This window comes from Carassius gibelio, chromosome A19 (genome assembly GCF_023724105.1).
Source record: "Carassius gibelio isolate Cgi1373 ecotype wild population from Czech Republic chromosome A19, carGib1.2-hapl.c, whole genome shotgun sequence".
Lineage (NCBI taxonomy): Eukaryota > Metazoa > Chordata > Actinopteri > Cypriniformes > Cyprinidae > Carassius > Carassius gibelio.
The window spans coordinates 15,001,110-15,013,439 of record NC_068389.1 but is presented as its reverse complement, the minus strand read 5'-3'; the positions used below and the strand labels follow the sequence as shown (position 1 = coordinate 15,013,439).

At 35.1% G+C, this 12,330-nt stretch overlaps 1 protein-coding gene across 2 annotated transcripts in view; it reads right to left on the bottom strand.

The window, feature by feature from the left end:
* Positions 1-12,330, bottom strand: part of LOC127935659 (thrombospondin type-1 domain-containing protein 7A) — a 104,685-nt gene that overhangs the window by 23,088 nt on the left and 69,267 nt on the right. For both annotated transcript variants that reach the window (XM_052533741.1, XM_052533743.1), the window contains exons 9-16: positions 11,027-11,142; positions 9,974-10,106; positions 9,637-9,740; positions 8,506-8,700; positions 7,290-7,556; positions 3,362-3,541; positions 1,047-1,185; positions 796-949 (exon numbers count right to left, since the gene is read on the bottom strand). In XM_052533741.1, the coding sequence (XP_052389701.1) occupies positions 796-949; positions 1,047-1,185; positions 3,362-3,541; positions 7,290-7,556; positions 8,506-8,700; positions 9,637-9,740; positions 9,974-10,106; positions 11,027-11,142 (1,288 nt within the window). The remainder of the gene's footprint in view (positions 1-795; positions 950-1,046; positions 1,186-3,361; positions 3,542-7,289; positions 7,557-8,505; positions 8,701-9,636; positions 9,741-9,973; positions 10,107-11,026; positions 11,143-12,330) is intronic.

The window sequence follows — 12,330 nt, the reverse complement described above, 5'->3', positions numbered from 1 at the left end:
AGAGAGAGAGAGAAAACGAAGCTTTTAATGAATAAACAATGATCAATGGACAACAAAAGAACAATCAAATGGACAAAAGAGAGGACTTGAAATATTCAGCGTATGTGCAGCAGATTCATTTCACTTTCACATTTCCTTTTTATTTCAGACATTGGCAGCTCTTTCTGAGGGAAATAAATTCCTCTCATGTCATGTGTAAGATGTTTTAAGCCTTCCCGCATTTTCACCACAGGGATACTCTCAGTATCCATGGCAATTAGCTACCCTTGCAGTTTGGTGGCAGCGTGCCTGGGAATCACACTGAGACAAACGAGAGTAACCCTCCCCCCTGAGAGATTCCTCAGTTAAACCTACACACACACTTATCCCACTGCAAACTATTTGTTTGTGAACTGGCAACCCACTCAGAGTGGCCGATCCCTGCCATACACAACACCGTCCTCAAATTTCTTATTTTGCCTGGCATTTACAGTCCGCCTGTGCATGGCTGATCATAAATGTGTTTTCAGCTCTGAAGAACCTGCTGTGTCTCAAATCCTCCTCTACAGGAGATGGAAAATCAGGAGGAAGAGGTTCCAACCTGGCTAATCTTCTTGCATTTAAACTTATCATATAAAGGTTGGGCTTTCAGGGGACTTTTGCATTGAAAAGGTTTGCACTCAGCTTCATCATACACACCATGCAGTGGGGAATGTTATGGAAGAACTGATTATGAATCACAACATTGTAGGCGGGAAATAGGATTGTGTACTATACTGAACATTAGATGTGCTCCTGATCAATGTTTTCTCTCACCAATGGGCATCGACTCCAAGGGCCCCAGTCAGTCAAAACGCAGTCCCCAGGACAGGGCAACTTGCTCTCTCGGGCTCCAAGCGGCATCTCCTCTGGATCACAGAGATAGTCTTCCACAGGGTCTGAAGGTCCATCAACAGTGTTTTGCATGCACCTTCATGAAAAGAAACATCTGTTAGGACCACAATAATAATAATAATAAAAAAAGCTGTGTTAAGTAGTAATAATGCTTTTGTTTTAATCGGTCATACCTAACTTTCCTCGTCTGTACACCTTCCCCGCAGTTCTCCTTCAGATCAACATTACTGACCTTCCAGACACTCCACGGCTCTGCTACCCAGACATACTGACTGCAGTCACTCAGACAGGGCACAACTTCATACACCTGAGAAACACCACAGAGGTTTCAGCTTGTTCGACAACTTTTTGGGGAATAATCCTATTTATAAAGTTTTACTGGTACACTTTACAGGTTTTATTCAATCAACATTTGTTCGTTCTTTAGTCGTCATGAATGAACAGTGAACTAACAATTATTTAGAGCATTTTTTAAATTTAGATAAATAGGTAAATGCTTTTATTAATCAAAGAATCCTGAAGAGAAAAAAAAAAATGTTTCACCAAAATAATTTGCACCAAATCTGTATATTAGACAGATTTTTCAAAAGATAGCAGTAATGGCTGCTGAAAAAATAGCTTTTCAAATCACAGGAATTCATTACATTTTAAAATACTTTAATTTATTAAATTTGAAAACAGTTATTTGAAATTGCAATACTTCTCTAGTGCTTTTACTGTTTTTTTTTTTTTTCTTTTTTTTTGTTTTTTTTTAGCAGCCTTGCTAATCATAAGAAACTTCTTTCAAAAACATAAAACAAACATAAAACAAATCTGATCAACAAAAATTAACTAATTTAGGTTATTTACTAGGGGTGGGAATCACAATTTGATTATGATTCAGAGGCCCATGATTCAATTCGATTCGATTAAGATGCATCACAATGTTACCATACAACCTGTACATCTATTAGTGGTGGGAATCTTCAGGTACTTCATGATCCGATCCAATTCCGATTCTGGGAGTCACAATCCAATTCCAAAACAATTCTTGATCCACATTTTTTCCCCAATTAATTATTCTGCTTTGCAAATACATCTTTACAACTTTACATCTTAAACAAAACTGCAGTTATATGCTTTTTGTTTATAGTTGGAGTATGTGAGTACTTCCATCTTAAAAACAGGAGTGTGAATCTTCACTGGTTTTCATTATCATTATCAACTCAATATCACGACGCGTCACATTATTAGTCTTCAATATTACTGCACATGGCTACATTTTCAAATACATTTTATATAAAATTGATTTGGTTCAAAATTAGCTTTTTTTTCACATTTTTTTTTTAAATGATTACTTTTTTAAAATAAGTGTTAAAGTGTCCGAAAGTGTACAGACAATAGTTGAGGATTTTTCTCTTTTTTTCTTCAGCATTATTGCCGTTTGATTATTACTGATGAGATCATAGAAAGTGGACGCTTTAACAGGCTGCATTCGCACTAATGCACAGATCTATTTTGATATCAGATGTTTCTTCCTGCTCTGAAAACATAACTGACTGAAGTATTTGACAATGCAAGTGCATTTAACCGCAGCAGAAACTTCAGGACAACAAACACAGTTTCGTGCATCTAATAGTACTGCATTCCAAATGACATAAATGAAAGCATATCTAAAGTAAAACACGGCAGGTGGAAGCACAGACTGTCAAGCGATGTGCACGTATCTCACAGCGCAAATTCCGTGCATTGAAGCCATCCGCGTCTTTAATGTGCACATGTGCCATATGAGGGAAAAATAAACAAGCTCAGAAAACATTTCAGAATCGATTCAAAATGGTTGAAGAGAGAATCGGCATGCATCGGAGAATCTATTTTTTCTCCCACCCCTATTTTTTACTGATGTTAATAAAAAAAATATCTCAACAAGAAAACTAACATGAAAAAGGTCATTTTCCCTTCAGTTACATCATCTACTTAATATTCATGAGCAAAGCCAATCAGGTTTATAATGAGTCCAGTTACTTTTAAGGTCATTCTTATGTCCTTGGACCTGAAAGTCATACATTTATCAAAATCTTGAATTTATAATTGACCAAAATAAATAATTGGTTAATCATGTGCACCATCATTAATCATTTAGAACCTGAGATTTTTACCTGAGCCTGTTGCAGGATTCCCGCCATGACAAGAGAGAGAGAAGGTGAAAAGGGAGAAATGCGGAAAACAGAGAAGTTGTTACATACCATTTATTATTAGTCACTTCCAAATCCTCAGAAGATCGTTTGATGCTGAGTAAATGAATCTTTAATGATCTAAAGCTATGCTGCACAAACAATATCCCATACTACAGTGTATGAACATATTAGTAAACCCCATTGCTGTGCATTAATTAAACATTTTATTCTGTTTAGTCCTTTAAATTAAACTGCACAGCACCCCAGTAATTCATCATTAAAACAAGACAAGCACATATTCATTAAACAATATATAACCCAGTCCCTGCATACCTGATTAACGTGGTCCAGTTTGGGGCAGGGCCTGCCACCATTATAAGGTTTCTCCCGAAGCCACTTGGACCGTACTTTGACTCCACTGCCACAGGACTTACTGCAGCGGGACCAGTTTGACCACTCGCTGAGCTTACAGTCAGAAGGACATGGGATGATACACGCTTCCTCTATGTAACCTTCAAGAGATAAAAGAGAGAAGAACGAAACTAAACGTTTCTGCTATAGTGAGTAAAACTAATATGATACAGTTATGATGCTGGTTACTGGAGTAAGCCTAATAAATTGGTTAAGGTCAAGGTTTTGGCATTTGCATTGATATGGTCTGCTCAAGTTTAATCTTACATCACAACTTGCAAAGGTTATAGTTTCTTTCTGGAATGGGAAAAGCTACATTTAATTCAGCTCAAGTCCTGAACATTTCAGAGGATTATTAAAACAGCAGGTATTCCACATTAAGTGCTCCATAATACTTTGCTCCATCAAACCTACAAGCACAAAAATATCTGATTTAAATTGATGCCTGAGGTTTAAAAATCTGTCAAAGTCAATGTGATTCAAAGCATGGATTTTGCCATGGAATAAAAATGGTGATTGCAACTTTTGGTTAAATTCTGAATCGTGAGATGTGAGATATAAACACACAATTGTGAGTGATAAAGTAATTTCTACATTTAAATCTAATTTAAACAAATTTAGACAGTAGCACTAAATTAATAAGGTTTAATTATTAAAAAGTTATGTTAATATTTTACCTTTATACTGTTAAACCAGGGTATATACAGCAATCCTTAAGTTAAATTTACTACTTTTTAATACCTTTTTCACTACCTTCAGAATATTTTTTAAAACCATCACGACACTGAATTGCAAGTGTTAATCAGCGACCTTTCTATTATTTACACAGATTTTGACATATATAACATACAAAAAATAATAGATTTAGAGACTGATGTTGACAGCATATTGCACATTTATTTCACTTAGTAAATAAAAATAAAACAAATACCATAAAATGTGCAATGGAGAAAATGGATAGACCGAACAATAAGCCTGCCTGTTAGTGTTGTCACGGTACCAATATTTCAGTATTCGGTACCGATACCAGTGAAAATCCACGGTTCTCGGTACCAATTTCGGTACCAAAGCAAAACACAAAAATTTGCTAATAAAAAAAAATAACTTTTTAGCACTAAAAATAAAACCAATGCCATTCTTTATACTTATTTAGAATTGTGTTTAAAGTTTTTCAACAAGTTATATAATTATGAAAAACAGTAAACAAGTTTCACCCAAATTTAATTTGTCTTTTAATTTATCAAATTTAAACACATTTAATGTTTGGTAAATAAAGGGGATTTGCTATTAAAATTAAAACATGGGAGAAATATTGAGATTTATTTTTTTTTTTAAATAAAGTTTTTTTATTTTTTTGCAACAGTGGTAGCAGTATCACATACGTTTTACTAAATAATAGTAATATTTCTAGCACAATGCCCTTATGTAAAAATTTTCTTTTAGGCCTAATGAATGCATATTTGTCATTTTGAAATTTCTATTTGCGCATTAGCTCCGCCCACTACCGGAGAAACCGGTATGTCTTCTGCTTTTTCGAAAATGAATATGAATAATTCTAAATGAACTCCATTATTTTGACAGGAGAAGACAACAGATGCTGAAATTAATGCAAGCGTCATGCGCTTCAGTCTATGTAGTAAATAAACCTGCACGTCTCTGCCATTCATTAATTCACACAGAGACGCGCAGAACACGGATTCATATTTCAAACAACTTTTGCGGCTTAACATTTACAGATACTGGTCCATATGGAGATTTGATTTGATTAATTTATGCTTTCACAAATTCCATGACTGTCCATATTAAAATGTAAGTTTCATTTTCATGACTGGATTTTGAGATTCCGTAGGCCTACTCGTTTTCTGCTTCGCGGAAATCATAGCGCTGTATGCGTCAAGAACCGGGTTTAAACGGGACCTCGGTACTACCGGTCGTTAACCCAGCTATTAGAAAACTTGCATTTGTCCATGAAGACGACGATGGTTGTCCAGTCGTTGAAGATATGCCTTGAAGCAAGTCTAAAATAAAACGTAAGCCAGCCACTTCTGTTGAGCGCGCAGTGTTCTGAGATGATGCCGAACGACCACTGAATATGACGTCAGCATGAGACGGAGACGGAAGATCTTTGATTATGTGCCCAGATATGCTAAAGCCCATATAAACGAACTAACACGAACGCAGATAGAATTTCAATCAGAATAAGACACCTGATAGTCTGGAAAAAATAATACCTAATTTGGAAAAAAATAATACCTCTGAGACCACATTTAACACTTTTAATGGCCTTAAATTTGACCATTTTGATTTATCACTTTTTAATACTTTTTAAAACCCCGCGGACACCCTGTAAACACTCCATCAAGAAAAAAAAAAAAAAGTCCAGATATCTGTACATACACGTTTGAACCAGAATGCCTACTGTGTTGGCATTTAACTTAGTTGGATTAAACATGCTCAACCACCTTTCCAAATCACCTTGGGCAACATGCCAGTCTGACAGCCTCACAAAATAGCAACTACGCTTCAGATCATGAGGGGTATGGGGTCTGATTGGAGTGAGGGATGTCTCAGAGGAAGCAGGAAGAGAGCATCCTGCCTCCATCAGCACATCTTGACTCATGCAGGGATGCAGAGTCTTTGAGCTAGTCACAGGCCTCCAGCTGAGAGTATACAACCCATACTAGAGGACTGTGACTCATAAAGAGAGAGACCTTAACCATGTCGTGCACAGGGGGTGGCCCTTTAATCGCCAACACTAAAGTGTCTGTGTGTGTGTTGGGGTGGTTTGGGCACAGAGCTCTTGCTTCGGCCATGAGATTCCACATGCTTTCATCTAACGCTGTAGTTTGCCACAGTCTAATCTCGGGCTCAGAGGAACGGATTGCCAAATGCTACTTGCTGCAGGAGGTGGCGAGAGGTGCGGAGCCGAATTAGATTACGAACACTGCTGCGGAAAGCTTATTTTCTATTAAGACACGCTCATTGCATTTTTTATTTCAGATGGACAAACTATAAGGAACTGTTTTGAAAAATATGAATGCTTCAGTCGAGCATTATGTAATTAAACAATTAATATTGTCTTTTTTCCCCATGTACTAATGTCTAAACATTTTTAAATCAAGATTTATTTACTTTAAAGCAATTACCTAGCATATTATATATATATATATATATATATATATATATATATATATATATATATATATATATATGTATGTATGTATGTATGTATGTATGTATGTATGTATGTATGTATGTATATATATATATATATATATATATATATATATATATATATATATATATATATATATATATATATATATATATATATATATATATATATATATATATATATATATATATATGATGAGACTTATTTCAGTTGAGGCTAATTGTATTGTATACATGTAATCTATGTTCATGAAATATATGTTCTCCTACTCAGATTAGTATATAAAAAGTGAACATTTGGTTTAATTTTACACTCACATTCCTTGTCACATGAACTGTTATTTTATAAAATTAGTTATTATGAAGAGTATTATTATTTTGTGAAATATTTAAATAAAACACATTTTACAGTTATTTTGAGTAAAAAGAATGAATACAAAAAAGAATGAATATCACATATTAAAATATTGCCTAAATGTACACAATGTTATTTAAAAAAACAACAAAACAAAACAAAACCTGTGTAAAAATGTACACTCTTCTCGACACATTGACGCTGGCTCAACCAATGACGTGAGTATGTTTGTCTTACCAATGGTAGACAGGGAATTCAATTAATCTTTATTAATGACAAAAGTGGCACAGGAATGATATACCTCAGCTTTTTTCACCCACCATGACTGTTGCAGCGTGACGTCTCCACGAGGCGGTTGTCCTGGTCGTAGCACACCGTGGCTTGAAACCGGTAACCCTGGCCACACTCCTTGATATCACCTATCACTTTCATACCCATAAGGCCCTCTACTCGCCCACCCTCAGGCAGGATGCAGTCGGACCAGTTCCCCACGGGCTGGGCATTGTACTTGTTACAGGGGCAATATTGGGTTTCACTCAGAGGATACATCTGTGTGTTTCTACATTGTTCCCTCTTTTTGCTTTTACCTATGCCAGAAAAAAAAAAAAAAAAAAAACATACATTATTTCAAGATGTTAGATCAAAAGTCATAAGATCATGTCATCCATTTAAATATGATTCCATGATCAAGAAAATAAATCTTTTGTAATAATATGATATGGAATGCACTGCTAACAGAATGATCCTGTAGTAGTACCGAACTCCTCTGCTCAAAAGACACTGATCTACTAATCATGAGTAAGCAGACTTATCCAAATTGAAAGACCTATTACACTAATCTTAATTCTTTTTTGCAAAGTTGCATGACTTACAGCAGGTCTTCGAAAGGGCAAATAGGTCTTTGGCACACACAAAGTATTTTGTTAACCTCTAAATAACCGACTAAGCTTCTCATGGCACATTATCTTAAAGGTTAAACCACATTTCTGGCTCAAATGAGGTACAGGCATATGTATCTAACTAAAAATAATTCTGCAAAAGCATTTGGAACACAGAGGGCTTTCCTCAAATTAATCAATCATCCTAATGACACAAGGGACAGATATATTTGAACTTTTCACTGCCACTGTAAAATAATACACAACTTTTTTTTTTTTTTTTTATCAGCAAGGATGCATTAAATTGACAGTAAAGACATTCATAATGTTACAAAAGATTTACATTTTAAATAAATGCTGTTCTTTGAATGTACTATTCAAAAAAGAAACCTAAAGAAACATTTGCATTATCAGTTACCACAAAAACATTCAGCAGCACACTTGTTTTCAACATTGATAATAATAAAAAATGTTTCTTGAACAGCAAATTGGTATATTAGATCAAGGAACATGTGGCACTGGCTGCTATAATGCATCTGAAGGCATCCTAAATAAATGTGCTGAAATGCATCAAAGATGTAAGTGAGAAGAGCTTGTCTGATGATATGACATCAGGAAGCTTTAAGATTTAGACTCACTTACAGTATCCTGCACTTACCAACAAGGGTTCTTTTCCTAGTTCGGACACCCACACAGTCAGCAGCGCAGGATGAGAATTTGGACCAGGCAGTCAGCTGGCAGTCATCCTGACATGGAAGCTGGCAGGACTGAGTGAGTTGAGGCATAGGACCCGCAAACTTCAGACAGGCCGCAACGTCTGCGGGTCCACCATCCAACTTCTTACATGATACGGCTGAGGGAGAAAGGATGAAAGCGATCAACAGTACTGCCAGAAAAAGAAACAAAACCAAAAAAAAAAAAATCTCTAAGTTAATACAGACATATATCAGGCAACTCTCACCTATAAAGCCACACATATTGAATAAAGCTATGAATCTTGTGATGGATTTCAAAAGAGGGCAGTTAAATGCCTATTGACTCAAGCAGCCGGAAGGATCCAGATTTATATCATTGAATGAGGGTAAAAGCTATTGTATTGGATTGCTTTTTTCGTCATGCCGGCGTATTGAGGGATACTATTGCGTGTAATGGTTGTTAACATAAGCAGTGCCGAAAAGTTGAAATCTAAAGAAGCTTTCTGCAGTACTTTATGTGATTTTAAGAATAACCTGCATAATGTCTTTTTCTTTCACTCAAAGGCCAAACTATGCTCTTACCATACATTTTTATGAGCAATATACTGTATTTCTCTTTTAGTATTGTTAAAAATTTTAACCCAAGTTAAAGGTTCCCCCATATAAAATGCTTTTATGACAGTGGAACCTTCCATATGCGGTAAATTTGTCTCTATCAGCTATACAGCAGAAAAATCCACTGTCTCCAGGCCTATATTTAGCACTCTCATCTTTTTTTTTTTCAAATATGTTTTTCAAAACACTACGGTAATAGCCTGCATTCGAACCCTGAAAGGGTTTACTGGTAAGAGTCAGAGGGACTGCTTCAGACAGCTTCCTGAATCTCTTACAGAACATTTCATTTAAATCCAGAAGCGTTTACACAATCCCTTTGATGGTAACTCTCAGTCGCAGATCGAATTACTACCAATCTCATGCATTTACCACACGCTTACCCGTCTCCCCAGCTTCAAATGTGAAACACTGATAAAAGCACCTACAAAGTATTAGTGACACAGAAAGACTTTAGGTTGATGTTGAAGGTTTTTCTGTACCTCTAGCCTGTAGTCCTGGTCCACAAGTCTCTTGTGCTCCAGGACTGTCCTGACGAATCGCCCAGGGCACCAGCTGACACCTGCGCCACTTGTGGGTCTTCCACCTATTGTGCAAATGCAATTTATATATATGTAAAACTGGCCTCTCTCTCTCGTTTTATATAATAATTATATATATATATATATATATATATATATATATATATATATATATATATATATATATATATATATATATATATATAAATAATTTTTTTATTACATTTACAATTTATATAATTTATGTTATTTATATGAAATGTAGTACTATAATTTCAAAAGGTATTCTGTTACTCACCTGTAGCCCGGACAAACAGATGTGGCATCACATTCCTTCTCCTGGAAGAGCACTTCTGGACAGTCTTGGCCTCCGTTAGCCGGAAGCTGAATCATAATGCGCTTCCTTGATTGCTTCTTTTTGACATCACCGCCTGGATGTACACAAGAGGACGGAAAGAAAATATGAAACTGTCATGAATAAATATATAAACATCCTGCAAAAACTGCATTTCTACTCACATATCTAATCAGTACACAAGTCTCTGTATAACTGTGCTGCATTTTAAGCACTTTATATCTCTGAAAATGGTATTACAGTACATCACAACTACCATCTGCTTTGTTGCTTAATGATTTCAATATAAAAAGTACAATTAAGAAATTAAATAATGATAATCTTAGATTTTATTTATAATAAACTGAAGACTGAAGTTCTCCACAGGGTGAAGGCATCTATTAATATGTGCATCTGATTATGTGATATTATTATGTGATAATAGCGTTTTCACACTGTTCTACCGCAAAGCACAAACTTTGAGACTGGTTCTCTTTGTAAAAATGCAAAGGTTAGTAAAAAACACATACATCAAATATTTACTGTAAATGTAACCAGTACTACGAAGAAGAAAATCAATGAGGGGAGTCTGCTCAGTGTTCAGTGAAGAAGAAACTGTCAAGCAGATGGTCTTTAATAAGACAATATTTTATACAAAAACACACTGGAGTGTGATATTCAATGGGGGAAAAAATATTTTAACAAGAATTGTAAGGCTTATTTGCTTCATATAACAAAGCAGCTTGTTATAGGCATTTATTCTGGTTCCTATAAGTGGAGTTGCCAAGCAACAAAACCTTTTTATAGTGTTGATAGAGAGCGATTGTGAGAAGAAAGAAACTGTTTCTAACTGTTTCTGATAGACTGTTGAAAGTGAACAATATGCATTCGTTTTATGTATTGATGTCACTGAAACTTCAGCCTTTGAGAAACATTTTTCTATTTGACTTTAGTTCAAGAGATGCATCAGAAGTTTTACAGTATATGTAAGTTGCATTAGTGTGTGTTAAAAAGTACCTGTCTTGCAGGTGGAAGGACAGGGTGTCCAATCACTGTACGGAGTGACAATGCAGTCTCTCTTGCAGGGCAAAAGACACGGTCTTACAGTATCTGGACGAAGACTCTCTGGGCACCTGCGTAGAAAAACAGTAAAACAGCATGTACAGATGCTCCCATTTTCAAGAAGCTCAAAGCTAAAGGGAAACAAACCAAATACTAAAAGATTATTATTATTTAATAACACTTAACTTAACTTGCTATAAATAATATTAATGATAATGTACACTAACAGTCAATATTTGGGGTCAGTTTTTTATAATTAATTTAATTACTACTTGTTTATCCATCAATAATTCATAACATTTATCACAATGACAGTAAAGGTTATTATAATGTTCCAAAATATTTTTTCTTTTGAAGTTTCTTTGATAAAAAAAAAAAAGAAAAAAAAAAATATATATTCCGGTTCCACAAAAATATTAAGCAGCACAGCATTGATAATAATAATCAATATTACTTGAGGAGCATATCAGCATATTAATGATTTCTGAAGGATCATGTGACACTAAAGACTGGAGTTATGGTGGCTGAAAATTCATGCTTTGCCATCTGCAAGAATAAATTGCATTTTAAATGATTAAAAATTTTTATTTTGTTATTTTTAGTTGTCATATTTCACAATCCTTAACTGTATTTTTATTGAATAAATGCAGGCTTGAATATGAAGTTCTTTCAAAACCATAAAGAAAGAAATATTTTGAACAGTAATGCATTCATACATAGCAGAATGTAAATATGATTTCACCCTCAAATAAAACATTTTCATCTTCATTATGTGTCTCTGCATGTGCTACACTTCTTTCTCCTTCCTCTCTCCATCCCCGCATCATTCCAATATGCTTGCTTCTTTCACATGAAATCCCAAAACGATCATCATGCAGCTCACGTGTGCATATCTGCCGGTGTATATGAATGTGTAGATCAGTGGGTAAAGCCCAGCACATGAATAACCCCCGGAAGAAAGAGGAACTCATTTCCATTGCCAGCATGGGATCCCTGAGCTACACACCGTTTCCACAGACACTGACAGAATAATGCCACTATTAAACTGAATAAATAAACAGATTCAGATACTTAAAACTACCTGCTGAGAGATCATCAACTTAAAGTCTCGATCTGTCAATAAAAATCAAGCATCAGACCTCTAGATTGTGTATAATAAACAGAATACATAACATTCTTCAATATACAACAAACGGCAATAAAAAAATAAATAAAAAAAAGAATTAGGGCTCTCTGTGACCCGCATGAAGACATTGAAA